Raw genomic sequence first — 22,846 nt, 5'->3', positions numbered from 1 at the left:
TGGTGAGGGTTCCAAACTGGCGAGCTGTATTCTAGAATTGGTCTAGCAAATGTTTTATATGCTCTGGTTAGTAGTGTGGTGTTTTTGGAAAAGAAGCTACGCAAAATTAGGTTTACAACTCTTAGAGCTTTTTTTGCTATGTAGTTGCAGTGGGCTTTGGCACTTAGATCATTTGACATGAAAACTCCAAGGTCTTTGACGGGATGGGGGTCGTCTGTAAGGTAATGTCCATCTAGTATGTATTTAGTTTTTGGGTTCTTTTTTCCTATATGTAAGACTGAGCATTTGCTGGTTGAAATTTGGAGCTGCCAATTTTTAGACCAAGCGGATAGATGATCAAGGTCGTTTTGAATGATAGAAGTATTGTCTGTGGTGTTAAATAGTTTGACATCATCAGCAAAGAGAACACAATTACTTGAGATGTGGTCACAGAGATCATTAATGTATAATATAAAGAGTGTTGGTCCAAGGACGCTGCCTTGAGGAACGCCACTCTTGACAGGAACAGGATTCGATAAAGCATTGCCAATTTTGACCACTTATTGTCTTTTAGACAGAAAAGCAGATATCCATTTGTGGAGGGGTCCTGAGATGCCATAAGATGTTAGTTTTAGGAGAAGTTTATCGTGTACTACTGAGTCAAAAGCTTTGCAGAAGTCTATGTAATTGCATCTATTGATTTGCCTTGATCGAGATTTGAAGTCCATATGTTTTTGCAGTGGAGAAGTTGTAAGTTACATGGTAATTTTTTCCTGAAACCAAATTGTTTATTGGAGAGTAGGTTGTTAGTTTCTAAGTGTGTGGTAATGGATTGGTTGATGATAGATTCCATGACTTTGCAGGTGACGCAGCAAAGGGAGATCGGTCTTTAGTTTTCAACTAAGCTGGGGTCTCCTTTTTTGAAGACAGGGATGACTGTGGCTAGTGACCAAAGTTTGGGAAGAGAACTGGTAGTGAAAGCTTTATCAAAGATAATACTTAGGGGTTCTGCTATATTAATGGAGAGTTTTTTTAAGAAGTATGCACATAGTCCATCGGGTCCAATAGAAATGTCTATTATGTCTATTATGTCCAGGATACAAGGGGTTTGTAAATATTTTCACAGCCCTCTTTTTGACTCGTGCAGTATACAGGTCCTCAATGGAAGGCAGGTTGGTAGTAATTGTTTTTTCTGCAGTTCTAATTATCCTCTGAAGTCTGTGTCTGTTTTGTTGGGTTGCAGAACCAAACCAGACAGTTATAGAGGTGCAGATGACAGATTCAATAATCCCACTGTAGAACTGCATCAGCAGCCCCTTGAGCAGTTTAAACATTCTGAGTTGTCGCAGAAAAAACATTCTTTGTTGTGCTTTTTTGATGAACATTTTTGATGTTAGCTGTCCATTTTAGGTCTTGCAATATGGTAGAACCTAGAAATTTGAAGGTCTTTACTGTTGATACTGTGTTATCTAGTATTATAAGAGGTGGTAGTATGGGAGGATTTCTCCTAAAGTCCACCACCATTTCTACAGTTTTGAGTGTGTTCAGTTCCAAATTGTTCCAGTCGCACCATGAGGCTAGTTGTTCAACCTCCCATCTGTATGCGGATTCATCATTGTCTCTAATGAAACCGATCATTGTTGTGTCATCTGTGAACTTCAGTAGTTTAACAGATGGATCGTTGGAGATGCAGTCATTGGTATAGAGAGAGAAGAGAAGTGGAGAGAGCACACAGCCTTGTACAGGTATCTGATGTGATTCTGCTTAGCTTCACCTGCTGCTTCCTGTTTGTTAGGAAGCTTACAAGTGTGTTCACTTTGTTAGGAAGCTTACAAGTGTGTTCTGGTACCTGTAGCTGGTTTAGCTTACTTAGAAGAGTGTCTGAAGTGATGGTATTGAATGCTGAACTAAAGTCTACAAAGAGGCGTAGATCTTTGGAGATTCAAGATGTTGTAGGATGTAGTGCAGAGCCATATTAACAGCATTGTTGATCTATTTGCTTGGTTTGCAAATTGCAAGGGGGCTAACAGCAGATTCGTGATGGTTTTCAAGTGGGACAGCACTAGCCTTTCAAAGGTTTTCCTGACTACAATTGTTAGAGCAACTGGTCTGTAGTTTAGGGAAATATTAAAAAGAAACATGCTCTTAAAGACAGACTCAGTCTTTTTTAATAGCCCCCAAGCAGAAACTGAGGAGGCCAGCTTTCCATTCAAGACAGGATATTTTGAAATTCCTTGCAGCAAAGCTAACAAAGGCAGAATGATAGGATTAGAAAGCAGCCCCTCACCCAAGATCCAACACAGGATGAAAGCCAATAGCCATAATAGGAATCGCCCAACACCCTTTCAGACAACAAGCTTCTTCATTTCATGACCCCAGAGCAATCCAAACTTGAAAGTCACAGAAACCTGGGAGCTCAGATAAACAATAATCCAGAGGTTGACCAGATTAGCTCAAACATCTAGGATTTGCATTTCCTTTTTTTTTTTTTTTTGCCTATAAAGCCAGCTATGACCCCTACATAACCCCTACATGACCCCCATAGGAATCTGACAACAGCCAATAGAATATTAAAGGATATGTTCTTGCACAGGAACAGGAAGCTCAAATACAAAGCCCAAAGAAGGTAAACCCACTCTCAACTCCATTTTGTCAGATGCCCAGAATAACATGTGGTTTTGCTTCATAAATAAACCTCTCTTTCCAATCAGCCTCCCTATTTCCAGTGTCTTTCTCCCAGCTTGGAACCGAACCAGATGGATTTTCCTTCCAGCAGTATGCAAAATGTTATTGAAAATGTATTTGAGAATATTTGTGTTAAGAGAAAGTTAAAGAAAATGATGTATTAGTTCAAAGAAAAATTTAGAGTTTTAAAAAGGATGTATACAAAATGAAAAATATATTATTCTATAAGGGTAGTTTGGAGGGAGGGACCTAAATTTAATACTGAATTGCAAGGCAATGTATGTTAAGAAGTTAAAAGAAAAAGATGTATTAAAAAGTTTTGATTTTAGAAATGTGTTTAAAGAAAAGTTTAGCATTTTAAAAAGGATGAAAAAAAGTATTTTCCCCTGTAAAGTCAAAGAAGTGAATCTTGTTAATATAAATGGTAATAGTTTACAAAGATTTATTAGGTGCAAATAGAAATACATATTATTTCCACAGCAAGGAATATAAAGCAGAAATGGTTAAACTGATTTATTCAAAGAGGAGAATATATTTAAGTAAATTTTTCGTTTGGATCTCCTTCTGGTTTTTGTGCTTGTGATTGAAAAAAATTGAAACTTTGACTTTGGTTTTGTCGATTAGATAGATTTGTTGTTATGGAAATGGCTAGTTATATACCAATGTGTAAAAGCAAAAAGTTGAGACTGGAGTGTTTTTATCTTGTACTGTGCTAAAAAGAGATTAAACAGATTAAACAGATTAACAGAATTGAAAGGGACCTTATACATCATCTAATCCAAACCCCCGCTCAAGCAGGAGACCCTACACCATTTCTGACAATGCATTTTTCCACATTTTTCCCCCCTTGTACCTTACATTTCCCCCACTTTTTCTATTTCTATTTTTCTTTCTATTTTATACATAAATAAAACAATAAAATCTGATAAACAAATTTTAAAAAAAGAAAGTCTAAGATAAGTTATAGTGGCCTGATATCACAAATGATTTTATTTAAGACATAATTTGTATTCTTGAGATTTAAACAGACAGAGGCATATTAAATCAGATACTGTTCAACCTGTTGAGAAAAATCTTGATTGTATTGATTCAAGGCGGCCATTTACCAAAATTGCAGCAACCTATCCTCCTATTCCTAATAATCAACTTGGTATAATTACCATTTATCAACATGTAAAAAATATTATAGGTAGTCCTTAGATAAGTGGGAACAGAATTTCTGTCACTATATGTTGGGTTTGTATAGCATGACATCATATGATCTTAGCAATGATAACCCTGGCAGCACTTTTAGCAAAGGCAATTCTAGCACTCGCTGCTGCTGTTTTTAAATAAGAATTGTGGGTCATTAAGAAAGCACCTTCTTGCCATTTTCTGCCACATTCCAATAAAGTGGAGAAACCAACAGGAAGTTTTAAGTCCCAGGCAGCTTGCAAGCAGGCTAGCAAACAGATAAGTGGTTGTTGCCAGGTGCGAAACGGTGCGCAAGGGATTGGTGCGGCCCAGTATGAGAGCAGCCAGGCTTGGATAGGAGGGTGCCGCTCTCTGCTGCAGGATATAGGAGAGTGTGCAAGGGGTCAGCATAGTGAAATAATGGCAGAGCAAGCGGTAGCAGCTTCAGAGAGGTTGTGAGATAAGCACACTTTGGGGAGAAATATTCAAATAGGAAAAGGCCAGTGGTGAGATTCAAATAATTTAACAACCATTTCTCTGGCCTAATGACCAACTGGATAGGTGTGGCTGGGTGGTCATGTGACTGAGTGGGCATGGCCAACTGGAAGTCAGTCACGTTGAGGGGTGCCTCGCCTCATCCGCCCACTCACCTGGCCTCCTGGATGCCTGAGCTCTTCTGGTCTTTGTCTATTAATTTTTCTACTACTACAGCATGTGGTTGATTAATGCCTGCCTGTCCATCTGTATCCGGAACTCCCACAGATTCTTAGCTGTATTATTCTTCACGACCTTCTGTGGAAACTCCTTGGTGGCTGGCTGGGGAATTCTGGGAGTTAAAGTCCACATATCTTTCAGCTGAGAGACACTGATCTACCCCTTGGGTTCTATCTAGTGTGGTAAATCCCTGTTTCTATGGATCTGGTACTTAATGCCTGTTCTTTGTAAGCCAGCGAAAACACCTATGAGTCAGGATTTCAAACATGGAGATATACAAAGTCCTGTATTCAGCAAGGAGATTTATCAATCCTTGATTGGTAGTCTATTTTATATTAGTAATTGGTTTAGGCCACATATTTCCTATTGTGTTAATCAATTGGCTAGATATAATGAAGAACCAACTGAGAGGCATTGGCAAGCTGCAAAGCAAATACTAAGATATTTAAAACAAACAATGCATCATGCATTATATTTAGAACCTAACTATGATCTTGTACTAACTGCATATGCTGATGCTAGTTTTGCTACTGATTTATTTACAAGAAAATCGACATCAGGTATTGCAATAATGTTAGGGAATTCATTAATTGGATGGAAATCAATCAGGCAAAAGCATATAAGTTTATCAATGATGGAAGCTGAATTTTTCTGTCTGTCTTTAATCTGTACAGAACTAATATATTATAAACAACTGATGATAAATATTGGTTTAAATGTAAATAGTCCAATTGTAGTATTTGAGGATAATCAAGCTGCTATTAAAATGGCAACAAATTTGGCTGTGAAAACAAAATCTAAACACACTGATATTAGTTACTTAAATGTAAGGGAGGCTTCCGGTGGCGCCACCTTCTTCGCTGAGTTCCTAATTAAGGAGCTCCGTACTGAACTTCGTAAAAGCCAGGAAAACGCCGGCTTTAATCTCTTTCCCTGGATGAAAGGGAAAGATAAGAGCTGCAGGGGTGTGGTAGACCTCCCCAGGGCTTTGTTTTTTATTAAGCAGAGCCCTGAGGGTCGAGAGTCCCATAAATATTCCTGCCAAGCTCCGACTTCAGTGCGCTCCTGTAAAAGCAGGAAAAGAAGAAAGTGTCCATCTCTGCTAATTGTCTTATCTTTATGGATTCCTATAAGCAGACAGAATGAGCACGAGTGAACAACTACTGGATTGCAAGTATTTTTTATTTCCTGACTTCTACCCTTTTAAAAAAGAGAAATTTTTTTTTCTTTGTTTCAACTGACTCTTTAAGATGGTGCCTGAAAGGGAGTGAAAGTGAAGAATGGAATTCTAAACAGCCTGTGTAACTAAGAAGCTAAGAAATGTTATGTGTGGATTTTAATGAAGTGAAGTGAGCTCTCCTATACTTAAAGGGGAAAAGAGAAGTTTCTAGACTTATATTTTGTGAATTTTAAAAACTGAAATGGCTACTAAACCACCTAAGACTGGGGGTAGAAGGGGTTCTGAACCAGCTTTAGAAGATTTGATTAAAGAACAAGAGAAAGTCTTTGAAGAAAAGTTTAAGGAGATAATGGATAATAATGAGAAAATAAGAGAGGAAATAAAAGAGAATAATAAAAAAATAAGAGAAGATATTTTGATAGCTTTCCAAGGTTTGGCAAAAAGACTGGAGGTGGTGGAGGAGGAGGTGCAAGAAATTGCTCAGTCAAATCAGGAAATAGAAAATAGAATGGGGGGAATGCAAATTAAATTGGACAAAAATGAAGATCAAGTGGTGGTGATGCAGTATAGAATGATGGAAGGAGCTCTGAGAATTAGGGGCATGAATGAGGAGAAAGGGGAAAATTTAAAAAAAAAATTATCAGAAGCACTGGCTGAATTTATTGAACTTGATCCACAAGAGGTTGCTTATCAAATTGACAAAATTTATAGAGTTAATTCCTGGATCGCTAGGCAGAAGAAACTTCCTAGAGACATTGTGGTTTATTTTTTGAAAAGAACAGTAAGAAATCAAATTTTGCAACTTGCATTTCAGAAAAACTTGAAAATAGGAGAACAGGAGCTGAAGGTTTTGAAAGAGATTCCTCCCAAGATGTTAAGGGATAGAAAGGACTTTACATTTTTTACACAAGAACTTAAGAAATACCAGATTCAATTTAGATGGGAGGTTCCAGTTAGTTTGACAGTGTATTATCAAGGAAGGAGATATCGTATTGATACAGTGCTTAAGGCCAAAGATTTTCTTTCCACCATGCTGAAACTTGAAGTAGAAATAATAGAAAAAAGAATTCAAGAGACTCAAATGGGTGTGGAAGCTGAGGTGATTCCACTGATGTTACCATCTGAGGAACAACCACAAGAACAAAGACTGACGAGGGGAGCCCTTAAGCATAAAGAAAAGGAGCAACAAACTCAAAGTAAAGTTCAGGATTCTGCTACAGAAGCAGTGGGAGGAGCACGGCCGAAGATACGGGAGGACGATCTTCAGCTGATCGCTCAAAAGCTTCAGCAGGCCAGTAATGGCAAATAAAATCTTGACCTGGAATGTCAATGGTTTGAATTCAGCTCAGAAGAGAAGAAAAATATTTCATTATTTGAAACAATTTAGAAATGATGTAATTTGCTTACAAGAAACGCATATTAAACTATCAGATCAAAAGTACTTAATAAACTCAAAGTTAGGTAAACATTTTGTTGCCTCTGCTTTGGACAAAAAACATGGCATAGTGGTTTATTTGAGAAAAGATATACCAGCCAAGTTAATAGAGGCAGATATTCACGGAAGATATATTGCTATTGAACTTACAATAGAAACAAAAAAGACCCTTTTGTTTGGTATATATGCACCCAATCAGCAACAAGAAAATTTTTATAGAATGTTGTATGATAAGTTGATTCTATGGGATTATAAATCGTGTATTATATTGGGAGATTGGAATGGAGTAATAGATACACGAAAGGACAAGAGAACTTTTTCTAAGAAGATACCTGCACATGCAAAGCTGCCTAAATCCTTTTTTGACATGATAGAAGATTTTGAGTTGAGAGATGTATGGAGACTGCAGAATTTGGAGGAAAGAGACTATACTTTTTTCTCTGATAGGCATCAATCCTTCTCACGTATTGATTTTATTTTAATTTCTAATGACTTGCTTTTTAAGGTGAAGAAAACTAAGATATTTCCAAGATGTTTGTCTGATCATAGTCCTGTTTGGATGGAATTGCAATATGGAAAAGAAGGTAGAAGAACTTGGAGATTAAATGAAAATTTGTTTAGATATCAGGATAATGTAAATCAATGTAAAAAGCATATGAAAGAATTTTTTGATTATAATTTGAATAACGAAACATCGATAGAAATGGTTTGGGACGCCAGTAAACTTTTATGAGAGGTGTATTAATATATATTAATAATAGACAGAGAAATAAGCAACAAAGACAGTGTAGGTATTTAGAAGAGGAAATTTATAAGAAACAACAATTATTAATACATAACCCGCATGATCAAAAACTTAAAGATGCAATAAAGTTATTACAGAATCAATTTAATATGATAATAGCTGATCAGGTGGCAACAAATATACAATATGCCAAACATAATACTTTTTCTAATGCAAATAGACCTGGTAGGTGGTTAGCATATACCTTAAGGAAAAGACAAAAACAACGTACTATAGAAAAAATAGAATATAAAGGTAAAGAGAGATACCAACAGGATAAAATTAAAAAAGCTTTTTTAGAATATTATACAAATCTATATCTTAAAGATAATATATTGAACAGGGATATTGATAATTATTTGAAGGAATATAAGGTTAAAAATTTAACTTTAGAACAAACGGATGAACTGAATCGGCCTATAACTTCTGAAGAAATTATTTTGGTAATTAAACAATTAAAAATGGGGAAAACTCCTGGTACGGATGGGCTTACAGTTAGTTATTATAGGAATTTACAGGATGAGATGTTAGGTCCACTTAAGGAATTATTTAATCAGATAAAAATAGGAGGGGGAATCCCCCCCTCATGGAGAACCTCTTTTATTTCATTGATACCAAAAGAGGAACAGGATTGTTCTAAACCTGGGAACTATAGGCCAATCTCACTTTTAAATAATGATTATAAGATTTTTGTTAAAATAATAGCTAATAGATTAATGTTGATTTTGCAGCGAAGAATTCATAATGATCAATCTGGATTTATAAAAGGGAGACAGATGAAGAATAATGTTAGGCAGATTGTTAATTTACTGGAGTATTTAGAAAAGAAAAATTTTATTCCAGCAGCATTTATTTTTCTTATTTATTTATTTATTTTATTTATTTATTAATCATATTTATATACCGCCCTATCTCCCGAAGGACTCAGGACGGTTCACAGGCGATTAAAAAACACATAAATACAGAATAAAAACAATTAAAAAACTTATTTTAAAGCCCGTTAATTAAAATATACAAATAAAACCCAATTAAAACCCATAAATTTAAAATCTAGCTCAGTCCTGCACAATTAAATAAGTACGTTTTAAGCCCGCGGCGGAAGGTCCGAAGGTCCGGAAGCTGACGGAGTCCGGGGGGTAGTTCGTTCCAAAGGGTGGGAGCCCCCACAGAGAAGGCCCTTCCCCTGGGCGTCGCCAGACGACATTGCCTCGCTGACGGCACCCTGAGGAGACCCTCTCTGTGAGAGCGCACGGGTCGGTGAGAGGTATTCGGTAGCAGTAGGCGGTCCCGTAAATAACCCGGCCCAATGCCATGGAGCGCTTTAAAGGTGGTCACCAAGACCTTGAAGCGCACCCGGAAGGCCACAGGTAGCCAGTGCAGTCTGCGCAGGATGGGTGTTACACAGGAGCCACGAGGGGCTCCATCTATCACCCGCGCAGCCGCATTCTGGACTAACTGCAGCCTCCGGATGCCCTTCAAGGGGAGCCCCATGTAGAGAGCATTGCAGTAATCCAGGCGAGACGTCACGAGTGCGTGAGTGACCGTGCATAGGGCATCCCGGTCCAGAAAGGGACGCAACTGGCGTACCAGGCGAACCTGGTAGAACGCTCTCCTGGAGACGGTCGTCAAATGGTCTTCTAGAGACAGCCGTTCGTCCAGGAGGACGCCTAAGTTGCGGACCCTCTCCATCGGGGCCAATGACTCGCCACCGATGGTCAGCCGCGGATTAAGCTGACTGTACCGGGATGCCGGCATCCACAGCCACTCTGTCTTGGCGGGATTGAGCTTGAGCCTGTTTCTCCCCATCCAGACCCGTACGGCCTCCAGACACCGGGACAGCACTTCGATAGCTTCGTTGGGGGGGTCCGGTGTAGAAAAGTACAGCTGGGTGTCATCCGCATACAGCTGGTACTTCACACCGAAACCACTGATGATCTCACCCAGCGGCTTCATGTAGATGTTAAACAGAAGGGGCGAGAGGATCGGCCCCTGCGGCACCCCACAAGTGAGGCGCCTCGGAGCCGACCTCTGCCCCCCTGTCAACACAGACTGCGACCGGTCGGAGAGATAGGAGGAGAACCACCGATAAACGGTGCCTCCCACTCCCAATCCCTCCAACCGGCGCAGCAGGATACCATGGTCGATGGTATCGAAAGCCGCTGAGAGGTCTAATAGGACCAGGGCAGAGGAGCAACCCCTGTCCCTGGCCCTCCAGAGATCATCCACCAACGCGACCAAAGCCGTCTCCATGCTGTAACCGGGCCGGAAACCGGACTGGAACGGGTCTAGATAGACAACTTCATCCAGGTGCAAGGGAAACTGATATGCCACCATACTCTCTACAACCTTCGCCGCAAAGCAAAGGTTGGAGACCGGACGATAGTTACCTAAAACAGCCGGGTCCAGGGAAGGCTTCTTAAGGAGGGGCCTCACCACCGCCTCTTTCAAGGCGGCCGGGAAGACACCCTCCACCAAAGAAGCGATCGTAATCGCCTGGAGCCAGCCTCGTGTGACCTCCCGAGTGGCCAGCACCAGCCAGGAGGGGCACGGGTCCAGTAAACATGTGGTGGCATTCAGCCTACCCAGCAACCTGTCCATGTCCTCAGGAGCCACAGGGTCAAACTCATCCCAAACAATATCGCCAAGACCACCTCGAGCATCTCACCCGATCATCGCAATCTTGGTCCAACCCATCCCGGCTGAACGATTTTATCGATAGATAACCGTTAAACTCCTCAGCACGTCCCTGCAACGGGTCATCCCGCTCCCCTGGTGTAGGAGGGAGCGAGTCACCAAACAGGGCGGCTGGGCGGTTATCTGCCGATGCAATGAGGGAGGAGGCGAGCTACGCCGCTTCTCAATGCCACTAGGTAAGTCCTAGTATAGGACCTCACTAGTGTCCGATCAGCTTCCGAACGGCAGACCTCCAGGAACTCTCTAGGCGTCTTCTCCGCGCTTCATCCTCTCAGCTCCTCGGAGAACCAAGGAGCCGGTTGGGACCTGCGCCGGTCAGAGGCCGCAAAGGCACGACACGGTCTAAGGCCCCGCGCGCCCGTTCCCAGGCCGCCACAAGTTCCTCAGCCGAGCCGTGAGCCAGACCCTCAGGAAACGGCCCAAGCTCCGTCCGAACCCGCCAGGGTCCATCAGGCGCCTGGGCGGAACCAACGGTCGGCTCCGCCTCCCTGCGGTGGTGAATGGCGGTCAGAAAGTCTAGGCGAAGAAGAGAGTGATCTGACCATGACAAAGGTTCAATGACTATTTCCTTTAAGTCCAGATCTCTCAACCACTGACCAGAGAGAAAAATCAGGTCCAGAGTGCCACCCCCAATGTGAGTAGGGCCATCAACTACTTGGGTCAGATCCAAGGCCGTCATGGAAGCCATGAACTCCCGAGCTGCCGTCAATGATGAGCCGGAAGATGGCAAGTTAAAGTCCCCCATGACTAAAAGTCTGGGGGTCTCAACTGCCACCCCAGCCAGCATCTCCAGGAGCTCGGGCAGGGCAGCTGTCACGCAGCAAGGAGCCAGGTACGTGATCAGCAAGCCCATCTGACACCTACGACCCCATCTCACAAAGAGGGATTCACACCCCGGCAATCTGAGGTACAGTGGTCTCCCTCGGCTCTAGACTCTCTCTAATCACAACCGCCACCCCCCCACCCCTACCCTGGGCCCTCGGCTGATGGAATGCACGGAAACCCGGCGGGCACATCTCAACAAGGGGGACGCCCCCTTCAGTGCCCAACCAGGTCTCCGTAATGCCCATAAGGTCCGCGGAACCCCCCTGTATAAGATCACAGACAAGGGGGGCTTTGTTCACCACGGACCGAGCATTGCACAACATCAGCCGAAGGCCCAGGCTCTGAGGATCCTGACTATCCGGGGAACGGGAAAAGTCCAAGGGGTCGGAGCGCGTGATCGCTTTAAGACATCGAGCACGCGCTCCCGGAACTTGATATGACCCCTCGCTTCCGTCATACCTGCCCCTCCCACTTACCGTGTCGATAGGACCACCCTCACAGATAGGAACAAACTCCTCCCCCATAACCTCCGAACCTGATGGTAAAAAACCGCCGCGAGCATGTGCAGGAACTGGCCCCCTACCCGACGGGTTACCCCCATTACCCGCCCCTACCCTCCCACCCCTTAAAAATTCCCTCTCTAAAAACCCCCACAAGCTCTTCTTGATGCAGAGAAAGCTTTTGATCGATTGCATTGGGATTTTTTATTTAAATTAATAGAAAAGATGCAATTTGGAGATGGTTTTACAAGACTAATTAGGGCAATTTATGGAGAGCAAACAGCACAGATTATAATTAATGGTAGCTTAACAGAACCTTTTAAGATTGCGAAAGGAACAAGACAGGGATGTCCTTTATCACCATTATTGTTTATTCTAACTCTAGAACCATTATTGGATAAAATACGAGAAGTAAAGGAGATAGAGGGAATTAAAGTTAGACAACATGAATATAAGCTGAGAGCTTTTGCAGATGACCTGGTGATTACTTTAACAAACCCTATAAACTCTAGTAAATCTTTGTTGGAAATAATTGATCAATATGGGAAGGTTTCAGGGTTTAAGGTAAATCAGAAAAAGACAAAATTGATAATAAAAAATATGGAAATAACAGGATTTGAAATTGTAAAGAAGCTTAAATACTTAGGGGTCTATATTACACCATCAAATTTGAAATTGTATAAGAATAACTATGAGGTTTTATGGCAAAAAGTTCAGAAGGAGTTGATTGTTTGGAAAAAATTGCAATTATCCTTGCTGGGGAGAATAGCTGCTATTAAAATGAATGTTTTACCTAGATTTTTATTCCTCTTTCAGATGATACCAATAATTAAGAAAGATAAGAATCTTGAGGAATGGCAGAAGGGAATTAATAAATTTATATGGGAAGGTAAAAAAGCTAGGGTTAAAATGAAAATAATTCAAGATTCCCGGGAAAGGGGAGGTTTAAAAATGCCCAATTTTAAATTATACTATGAAGCAGCTGCTCTCTCTGTAATAAGTGATTGGTTTAATTTAACGGAGGAAAGAATTTTGAATATAGAAGGTTATGACTTGCTATATGGATGGCATGCATATTTAATTTATGACAAAAAAGTGGATAAGGCCTTTAAAAATCATGTGTTAAGAACTGCTCTTCTGTGTGTTTGGAAAAAATACTCTTACAAACTAAATTATAAGGTTCCTATATGGGCAAGTCCTAGACATACAATAGAGAATATAAATATAGAACAGAATCAGGAAATGATTACATATAAAGATCTTTTGTATACTGAAAGAGGTAATTTGCAGTTAAAATCTTTGCACGTACTAAAAGAAGAAGGGAAAAATTATACTTGGTTTCAATATGAGCAACTATGTGCTAGATGGAAGGAAGTTCAGAAAATTGGTATAGAGCAGAACGAGGGAAATTTGGTAAAGCAAATTAGAAATCAGTCTCAGGAGCATATAAAGAGATTGTATAATGTGTTACTTGAAATAGATTCTGAAAGGGACTTGGTAAAGGACTGTATGATAAAGTGGGCACAAAATTTTCAGGAGCCAATATTATTGGAAACTTGGGGAAAAAATTGGGTTAGAAATGTTAAATTCATGCAGGCACAGAATCTGAGGGAAATTTTTTATAAAATGTTTTATAGATGGCACTTAGATCCTAAGAAATTATCATGTATGTACCCAGATATGCAAGCAAAATGTTGGAGATGTAATTGTGATGATGCTACATATTTTCATATTTGGTGGACTTGTAAGGATATAAAGGCCTTTTGGATAAAAATTTGGTGGATTTTACAAAATGTTTTGAAAAAGAAGATAAAGTTCCTGCAATTTTTTTGTTGGGAATTATTACGGACTGTACAGTAATTGAGACTAAATTGATTTTAAATCTAATAACAGCAGCAAGATTACTAATAGGACAATACTGGAAGAAAAAAGAAGTACCTACAATAGAAGAATGGATATTGAAAGTTGCCAATTTGGCTGAGATGGCGAAGATATCAGCCTTTTTGAAAGACAATACGCAAGAAAGATACTTAAAGGAATGGAAAAAATGGATTGATTATATTCAAAGTAGATATCAGACTAAGAGTTATCAGACTGTCTTTGAATGATTATGATGTATTATTTTTGATTGTTTTCGGGGGAAGTTAGCAATTGATGATTGTAGGGGAATAATTAAGTTGGGATGAAAATTTTTAGCAAATTTTTTATTTATACCTTGTGCTCGTTCCAGGAAGTTGGGGGGGCGAGGGGGGTTGTGAAGGGAGGGGGGAGGGGAGATGGGGGGAAAGTGGGGGAAAAATTTTGTGTAAAACTTTTTGAATAAAAAAAAATGTAAGGCAAAGTATACAAAGTAAGATGATACAATTGGAATATTGTATTTCGGAGAATAATATTGCTGATAATTTTACTAAACCTCAGGATGCGATTAAACATAGAACATGTTGTGAAAGTTATGGGCTAAGATTGTAAACCATTAGATATTGTCCTGTCCAAAGGGAAGTATGTTAGGAAATTGTTATTGCCCAACTGGTTGGTAAGGAAATATATAAACCAACATTGTGTGTTTGTAGGTAAAAGTATTATGTAGCTTTAAAAACTGTGTTGCATTATCATGCATCCTGATTGGCTGAGCCCTGTAGCCAATGTACTTAAGGAAAGCTGAATTATGGTTTGTGTGGATACTACACTATTTTACCTGCTGATATGCTGTAACTCTATACTTGATCTCTATGCATGATCATTGCTTGATTATGGCTATTTATTGCTTCTCTAATATTTATTGACTGTTTTTATATTGAACTTTGTTCCTGAATGAAACTAAAGAAGATCTGTTTTATTGTATTTTTTTACAACTGGTAAGATTTTATATTTGAAAAATATCCCTGGACTGATCTTTGTCTCACGTTATATGTGTATGACTTGGATTGTTTTTAAACTATAATTTTGCTTTTTCCCTAAAAGTAAAATATTATCAAAACCCAGTTTGTTTGTATGTTAACTGTTATTATCCACAATCATTCTTAGTCGCTTTCATGTGTAAACGCAAAGGGTAATCTGCTCAATAACACACAACATAGGTTGTGAGATAAAACTATCCTTAACATTCTGGGCCAGAGAGAGAGAGAGAGAGAGAGAGAGAGAGAGCAGCAAAGCACCTGCCTTTCACTTCCCTTTCCTTCCCAGCCCACCGCTCACCATTCTCCCCCTCTTCCCACCCACCCCAGGACCAAAACCCCTGAAAGTGACTGCCCAACCTGCCAGACTGTTGTAACAGTTGATTCCTATGCTGTGCGGCAACTGCCTCTTCTCTCCAAGAATTTGTCCAGGCCAGTAGCCCTCACAGAGAAGGCAGTTAAAGCAGTATCCTCAGAGTCCTTCTGGGCCAGCAACCTCCCCTTCAGCTCCAGCAGCACCCTATGATACTTGCCGATGGCTTCCCAGCACTTCTTCTCCTTGTAGTACTGAACTCCTTAGCTTTTGAAATCCAGTGCTCTTCAGATCAGCTGCTCAAGCTCGACTGCCAGAGAAGTGGTGGTGAGGCCTCACCACCACTTCTCTGGCTGCCGAGCCTGAGCAGCTGATCTGAAGAGCACTGGATTTCAAAATCCAAGGAGTTCAGTGCTACAAGTAGAAGTGCCAGGAAGCAAGAGGCCTGGGAGGGGAGGAGGGGAGGCCCATTCAGCCAGTTTGTGGAACAACACAAAGCTATCGGTTCCGGTGTGAACCAGCTGAATACCACTACTGGAAAAGTCTGTTTACACAAGAATGCATGGCTCTCTATTCATCTAAAACTTGGTTTTCTCAAATTATGCAATTTTACTTGGAAAGTCTTTTTAATTCACCAGAGAAATAAAAAGGAAATATTAACTGCTCTTTTAAAACATACACACACTGAGAGATTTTAAAAAAACCACACACAGCATCTAACATCCAAAACATCTTCTACCTATTAATCAGCAAATTTTATCCTATTCCACCACAAATGTTTATCAGAATCCGTTATTACATGTGATAGACCGGTAAAAACAACCTCAAAATTGGAAAGACATGATACAATGACATGACACAATTCTGAATAATATCTGATTAGACTTAAACCTGGAGAGTAGCAATGGCAAAACTAGCAGTATATAGTACCTACACAATAGAATTTTAAATAAATTTAACCAAGAATAGTTCCCTTACATAAAATATATCATTCACCACAGTAAATGTAACTAGCTATAGTTTGGTTTTTAAGGAGGCCTAATCCTTACATATATTGTAAATTAGCAGATACGTAAAAAAGGGAAGTCAGAAATTTAAAAGCTTTTTTTTTCATTGTTTTATATTTTTGGCCTTTTTTCTTTCTTACTTTTTAATATTTTACATTTGTTAAACAACTATTTTTTCTTTCTATTAACGTGTAAACCCACACAAACGCATATCAAGAGATGTACCTAATAATAATACAATGGAAATTTCAAAATCAAATAATTTAGCCTAAGAACAAATCTTTTATTACACTGCATAACCAGTACCTTGATATACAATATGTTCTTAATTTCCAAAGCTATACTAAACTTTGAATCAAAGAGCCAAATAATCCTAATGCTCATAGCACCAATATCCTAAACTATAATTAATAATGATAGAATGTTCACCTTTTTTCCTGTGTATTATACAGGAAGATAGTGTATTATATAAATATCATTGTATTGAAATAAGATGTAAACTAACAAAATAAAAGAAAAAATATTTTTGATGTGTAAAAATAAAATCACTCCCTTTTATTTTTCACAGTTCATACCTGCAAATTTCAAGACATCACCTCCAAACACCAGTACTTCTATACATGAAAGAAAAAGGAAGAAATTTACAAACAATCTTTCATTGCATGGTAGAGAAAATTCCATGAGAAAATTGGCTTTTCTAATAAGTTGCTTTTAGAGAAAATGCCCTGATTTACTTAATCATTTTTTCCCTCACACAAGATCAACCATTGACTTGCCACACCACCTGCTGCACTTCATATTCCCATCATGATCATCCTCAAGTGGGCATGAAACTACCAATGTGGGCAGAAAATTTTGAAATGTAGCATATATTCATTATGGCACTTATGCCAAGTGCCATTTTATGATTCAGTTTATAATTTTAACTTAATTGTTGGTAGGTTATTTTATGGCTAAAATGAAAGATTTATTTCAGAACCACAATATTAAAAAAAACAATTTCTTTAAAACCCAAAGGCCCCTTTCTGTTGATGGGTGGTGTTTATAGCTGCCATTCCATGTTTCAATGGAGCTTATTCAATTGAACTCAGAAGGACTTATTTCTGAATGGAAACATAGCACACCATTCATCATTTTCAAAAGTTCACATAATTAATAATATCATGATAAAGGACAATAACACTGTTAATATATTTCTGTTTAAAAAGGTGAAATGACTTGCAACACTGTGATTAATGTTTAGATACTGCTGCATTACAGTGAGGTGATAATTCTGTTTCAATCAAATGCTCAATCTGTCATAAAAACTAAAAGAATAATTATGAAATAAATTGGACCTCTGTGGTCTGAAAAAATACGAAAGAGCTACAAAAGAATATAGGACAGCGCAGAACTGTCGGATGTCAGTGCTGGCTAAGTATAATGGGAGTCATTTCACTACTGTAGTCTGCAAGACTCAGTGTTAAAATTTGGGGATTATGGTGTTTCTAAACAGAATGGGACCTTTAGGCTCTGACCCTTCTCTACACTAACTTCACTTTCAGCCAACCACTGTCACCAAATCACAGCTAGCTTTCCTCCTCCGCTGCCCCACTGCTGGCAATGCTCCACCACCAATGGCCCCCTGCTTAGGCCATAAAAGCTTGCACATTCCCAGAGGAACACTTTCCACTTTGCCCAAATGCTGAGAGCACTCTGCTTCCCTGTGAAAAAGGGGAGCTCTCCCAAATGGATTTGCAAGTGAGCAAAGCAGAAAGAGTGCCTCTGGGAATATGAAGAACACTCCGAGGCTTTAGGAAAATTGGGAAGAATAGAGTGCCCCCGGACATGTGAAAAATGCACATAGGACTAACAGCACTGAATAGCAGAGGAAAAGTTGCAGCTTGAGAATCTTTCCTGCAAAATTGGAGGGTCCCTGTTTGGCCAATGCTGTCCAGAAGCCTGGGGTGGTGGGTGGGAGGGTTACTGATCCCAACCTCCTTTCCCATCAAGACTGGGTGGGGATGATTGGAACAAGTTAGCAATTACCCCCAGAAAGAGTACTCGGATGGGAGACCACCAGGCAACCCCAGAATTCTGCCTAGTCATTCACAACGTTATAATTTGTATGAAATTGTTCCATACAAATGGTATTTTGTTGTTATTTAAAAGAGAATGTACTCCTTAAAAAAAAAACAATAAACAGGTCCCAGCTTCCCTTTGCTTTCCCCCTCCCCCATCCCTACTGCCAGCCAGTCTCAAGACTATTGCTGTCAGGCCTCCTCCCCCTGCCATTCTAGAGCTTCTTTCCACCTCCTGCCCAGAGGGAAGCAGCAACTGGACTGACTTGGGCCAACACAGCTTTCAATGGGCTAAGCAGGAAAGCAAGGCTTATTCCAAGTTCTCTTCTTATACAATATTAAAGGAATTGGAAGAGGCTTCGGCCTTCCCACCTCCTTCCCTTCCTGCCTCCACAGACCATGCAGACTGGAAGCACCTGCCTGCCTCCCCTCCTACTGGCTCTGCTGCAAAGCCTCCTGCGTCCTCCCCATCAGCAGTCTCGTTTTAGGTTAACTTGAAAGCAAAAATGCAGAGCGATGGGGAGGACAGAGAGGTGACCCTTTATGGGGGGTGGAATCTTTCCCTTGAATCCCTGAGGCACAACAGGAAAGGAAAGAAACTTTATCCATGCTCAGAGGAGTTCTTGTTTCACACCAGGTGTCAAAGAGTTTTCCCGGGATTTAATTTTTGCAATTTGAAGGGATAGAACAGGGGTGTCAGAGTCGATTTCATTGAGGGCCGCATCAGCATTGTGGTTATGCTCAGGAGGCCGGGGCAGAGGGGCATGGTGGGGAGTTTGCAGCCAACTAGGCGTGGCCCGGAGGCATTGCAAGCTCAATGTCGGGCAGGATTGGGGTGGGAATCCAGAGGTCTCCAGGTGGGGCAGTGGGCAGGAGGCTTGTCCCACAGGATGAGTTGAGGTAAGGCAAGGCAGGAGGTGGACCGGCTACTGCCGGAAGTCATCACCTCCCTGTGCACTTGCTGCCTTTTGTGCATGGGGGCCGATGGTTTCTGGCAGCAGACACAGTCTGCCAGTGCCTCAGTTGGCACACTCTGCAACTCCAGAGCCCTCTCCACTGGGCTGGCTGTCCAAGCAGCAGCCACGGCGGTGGCATCAGCAGCAAGGAGAGGCATGTGATGTGGACCATTGGAGGCAGTTACTCAGTCTCACTGTTTTTGCTTGTGCTTGGAGAGAAGGTCACTGCTGGTCATCTTCTCGGCCCCCTCGCAGTCTTGCCCTTGGCCTGTCTGTGGAGCCTGTTTCCCTCACGCACCCGATGCACCTCAGCTCTGCTGCAGGCTGCCACCACCACCACTTGGCAGACCCACCCAGCCTGAAGGAGGTTGTCGTGTCCCACTCCTCCGCTGACGGCCGGGTCAGGGAAATCCGAATCAGGCTTGCCTCTGCAGCTCTGCCCAACATCCTAGCAAAGTCCTCAGAGCAGGCAGGAGACCAGTAAGTGACTTCAGCAAGATAAGTTCGACTTTGCCTGACTCAGAGACTGCCAGAAAGCAGATCCTTTATATAGGCTATGGGGTGTGGCTCCATGACTCAGCACTCATTAAGGCCTGCCCCTCCCTTCCTTCTGTTGCCTCCGCCTATCCAATCTTCTGATGCGAGGGTCACTCCAATCAGCTGTTGGAAGTAAACTTTCCTCAGGCTCACATGCTGTGGAGGAGGGGGAGGGGTCTAGCTGCTCCGTTTGCCTGGGCATGGAGCCAGGGCTGGGGCCGGAGGATGCTCCCTCCTCTGCAGCCTGCTTGGGCATGGAGCCAGGGCTGGGACCGGGAGGTGCCCCCTCCTCTGCAGCTTGTCTGGGCATGGAGCCAGGACTGGGGCCGGGAGGCATACATTCCTCCGTGTTCGGGAGCAGATAAGCAGACCCCGGCTGCGGTGAGAGCGGACAAGACACAACAGAGGTGAAGCAGCCAGGTAGAAAGGCCAAGTAGAGCATGCTCAGGCCCAGCAGGCAAAAAACGGCCACCCTGAATGGGGAAAGCCGGATCCCCATTAGTGCCATGACTGCCAGGCCCAGCAGAGATGGGGGGAGGCACATTTTTTTATTATTATTTACATTTATATCCCGCCCTTCTCCGAAGACTCAGGGCAGCTTACAGTGTGTAAGGCTGGGCCTGGGCAGCCATGGTGCCAATGGGGATCTGGTTTTCTCTGCTCACAGGGGCTATCTTTTACCTGCTGGGCCTGGGTGTGCTCTACTACCTCTACTTGGGCTTTCTAGCTGGCCACTTCACCTCCTTCAGGCTGGGTGGCCCTGGTACTCCAGGCGGTGGTGGCAGTGGCCTAATGAACCTGCGCAAGCTGCCGAGATGTGTCGGGTGCACAAAGGGAACATGTTCCACATGGGGGCCATGAGCAAGACCCATGAGGGGCTGAGGAGATGACCAGCGGCAACCTGCTCTCCAATTGCAATCAAAAACAAACCGGATGGAGTAGGCAAGCCAATGGTGTTCAGCAGTAGCCACTCCAACCCCTGCCTTACCTTTTCTCAGCCTGCAGTGGTGGCAGTAGCTTGAGGCAGAGATGCAGGGGAGAGGCACCCAGTCCAGCCTTCTGGATGTGCCAGGCAGCCACCTGCCCCATCCCAGCCACATGGGATGAAGCAGGGACATCCAGTAGTCTGCATCACGTGCCTCCCTCCTGACACTACCAGTGCTGCCACCACGCCTGCTTCTTGGAGGTCCAGCCTGGTGGTCACAGTGGGCTACGGACCCCCTGATTTTTATTTTATTTTATTTTATTTATTTATTTTTGTCACAACATCATATAAAAAGGATTATATAGTATATAAACATATATATGAGTAAATATTAGGAGGTATAAGCATCAATATATATATAGGAAGAAGAAAAGAAAAGAAAAGAAAAAAACAAAACAAAAAAACAATAGGACAGGAACGGTAGGCACTTTTGTGCGCTTATGCAAGCCCCTTATGGTCCTCTTAGGAATGGGGTGAGGTCAATAGTAGAAAGTTTTTGGTTGAAGCTTTTAGGATTATGGGAAGACACCACAGAGTCAGGTAAAGTATTCCAAGCACTGAGGATTCTGTTACAGAAGTCATATTTTCTGCAATCTAGATTAAAGCGGTTAACATTAAGTTTAAATCTGTTGATTGCTCTTGTGTTGTTGCAAATGTTGATGCCAGATACTTAACCCCTGCATGCATACACGCACACACACATGCACAGGAGAAGTGAGCGGAGAGCCATGCAGGGGCAACAATAGGGAGGGATCAAAATGGGAAGCCTCTGTCCGGAGCCTCTTGCAGGTTAAAAAGAAACCTGCAGAGCAGTGGCTTTCCTTTTTGTCCACCCTCCCCTCCGTTGGCTCCATGCCTGGACTGACTCTACACCTGATGCTGAGAGGGTATCCCCCTCCTCCCGCCCACAATGCCACAAGTTGCATGCCACTGCCACTCACCTGCTGCATCCCCAGCATACCCCCTACAATTGTCTATTGCCCATCACATGCTGGCAGGCAGAAGCCCTGTGGCCTAAAAGTCCCATTCCATCTTCTTCCCATCTCTTTCCTTCCTCCATGCTCAGGAAGGGATGAGGAGAGGGGGAGAGTTTGGGTGCATGGCTTTCCCACACGGGGGCAGAGTAGTCCCAGTGAAAGGCCAGCAAGCAGGGGATGGAGATGCTGGTGCAGGCGTGGCACTGATCTGCAACCTGGTGGCAGTCAGCCTTAGATCAGTGGCACCACCTCGGCACCATTCCCTGGGCGTGTGCATCGGAGGTGGCGAGTGTGCGATGGCTGGCATTTGGGTGAAAGGGAAGTGCTCAGAATGAAGTCCCCAGGGATGCCAGGTCCCATGTACTCACCACCTTCTAGGCCACCCAGAGGGCAAGGCTGAGACAGCACCACAGATGTAAGGCTGGTCACAATTTGGCCCAGATGGCTACCAGCAGGTTGCAGATCAGCGCCCGGACGGCCTGGGGCAGGCCGAGGCACCACAGGCCAATCCTTTTGACAGCCCTGCAGGCCATCTTTTTCTTTGGATCTCTGGATCTTCAGGGCTGCCACATTTAGTGCTGTGGAAAAACAGGAGTTGCAAGGATTTGGAGGAGATCTATAGCCATAACAACGTTCTTTTCTCTGGGAGTCATGGACTTTCAGCCTGCACCTGGAGAGGTGTGACTGAGGAACATCTCCAGTTGGAACAGTGGATTGATTGGACCATGTGATGGACATGTGGGTGCAGGGAAAGGGACTCTGACTTTCCTTTGGGTGGGGAAAACCTGGAGTCTTCCAGATTCAGGTTTTCCCAGATGTGCCAATATGACATTGCTAATAAAATGGAACTTTGAGGAATTGTTGACTTCAGAGCCTTCCTTAGTTGGGGGTGTTACTTGAAACCCTGACACTTTTGCTGTTTCCAGGATGGCCCTATAGGCCAGATTTAACCACCTCCTAGGCTGGATCTGGCCCATGGGCCTTGAATTTGACACCCCTGGGATAAAAGCAGTCCCAGAAACAGGCACTGCATTTACACATTCACCTAACCGAATTGTAAGTCCTCCCCGTGTTCACAGGAGTGGAGCAGAGGCCCAGCCTTCTCAGGCACTGCAATTTTTGGCTTGCTTGTTTCCATCTCTTCAGGA

At 42.4% G+C, this 22,846-nt stretch overlaps 1 protein-coding gene across 1 annotated transcript in view; it reads right to left on the bottom strand.

Moving 5' to 3' along the window:
• Positions 1–19,357, bottom strand: part of ADCY10 (adenylate cyclase 10) — a 192,720-nt gene extending 173,363 nt beyond the window's left edge. The window contains exons 1-2 of the mRNA XM_058176628.1: positions 19,174–19,357; positions 16,759–16,797 (exon numbers count right to left, since the gene is read on the bottom strand). Coding sequence (XP_058032611.1) covers positions 16,759–16,797; positions 19,174–19,357 — 223 coding nt within the window. The remainder of the gene's footprint in view (positions 1–16,758; positions 16,798–19,173) is intronic.
• Between the last annotated feature and the right edge of the window lie 3,489 nt (positions 19,358–22,846).

Source organism: Ahaetulla prasina, chromosome 3, assembly GCF_028640845.1.
Source record: "Ahaetulla prasina isolate Xishuangbanna chromosome 3, ASM2864084v1, whole genome shotgun sequence".
Lineage (NCBI taxonomy): Eukaryota > Metazoa > Chordata > Lepidosauria > Squamata > Colubridae > Ahaetulla > Ahaetulla prasina.
This window is presented reverse-complemented; position numbering and strand designations above follow the sequence as displayed.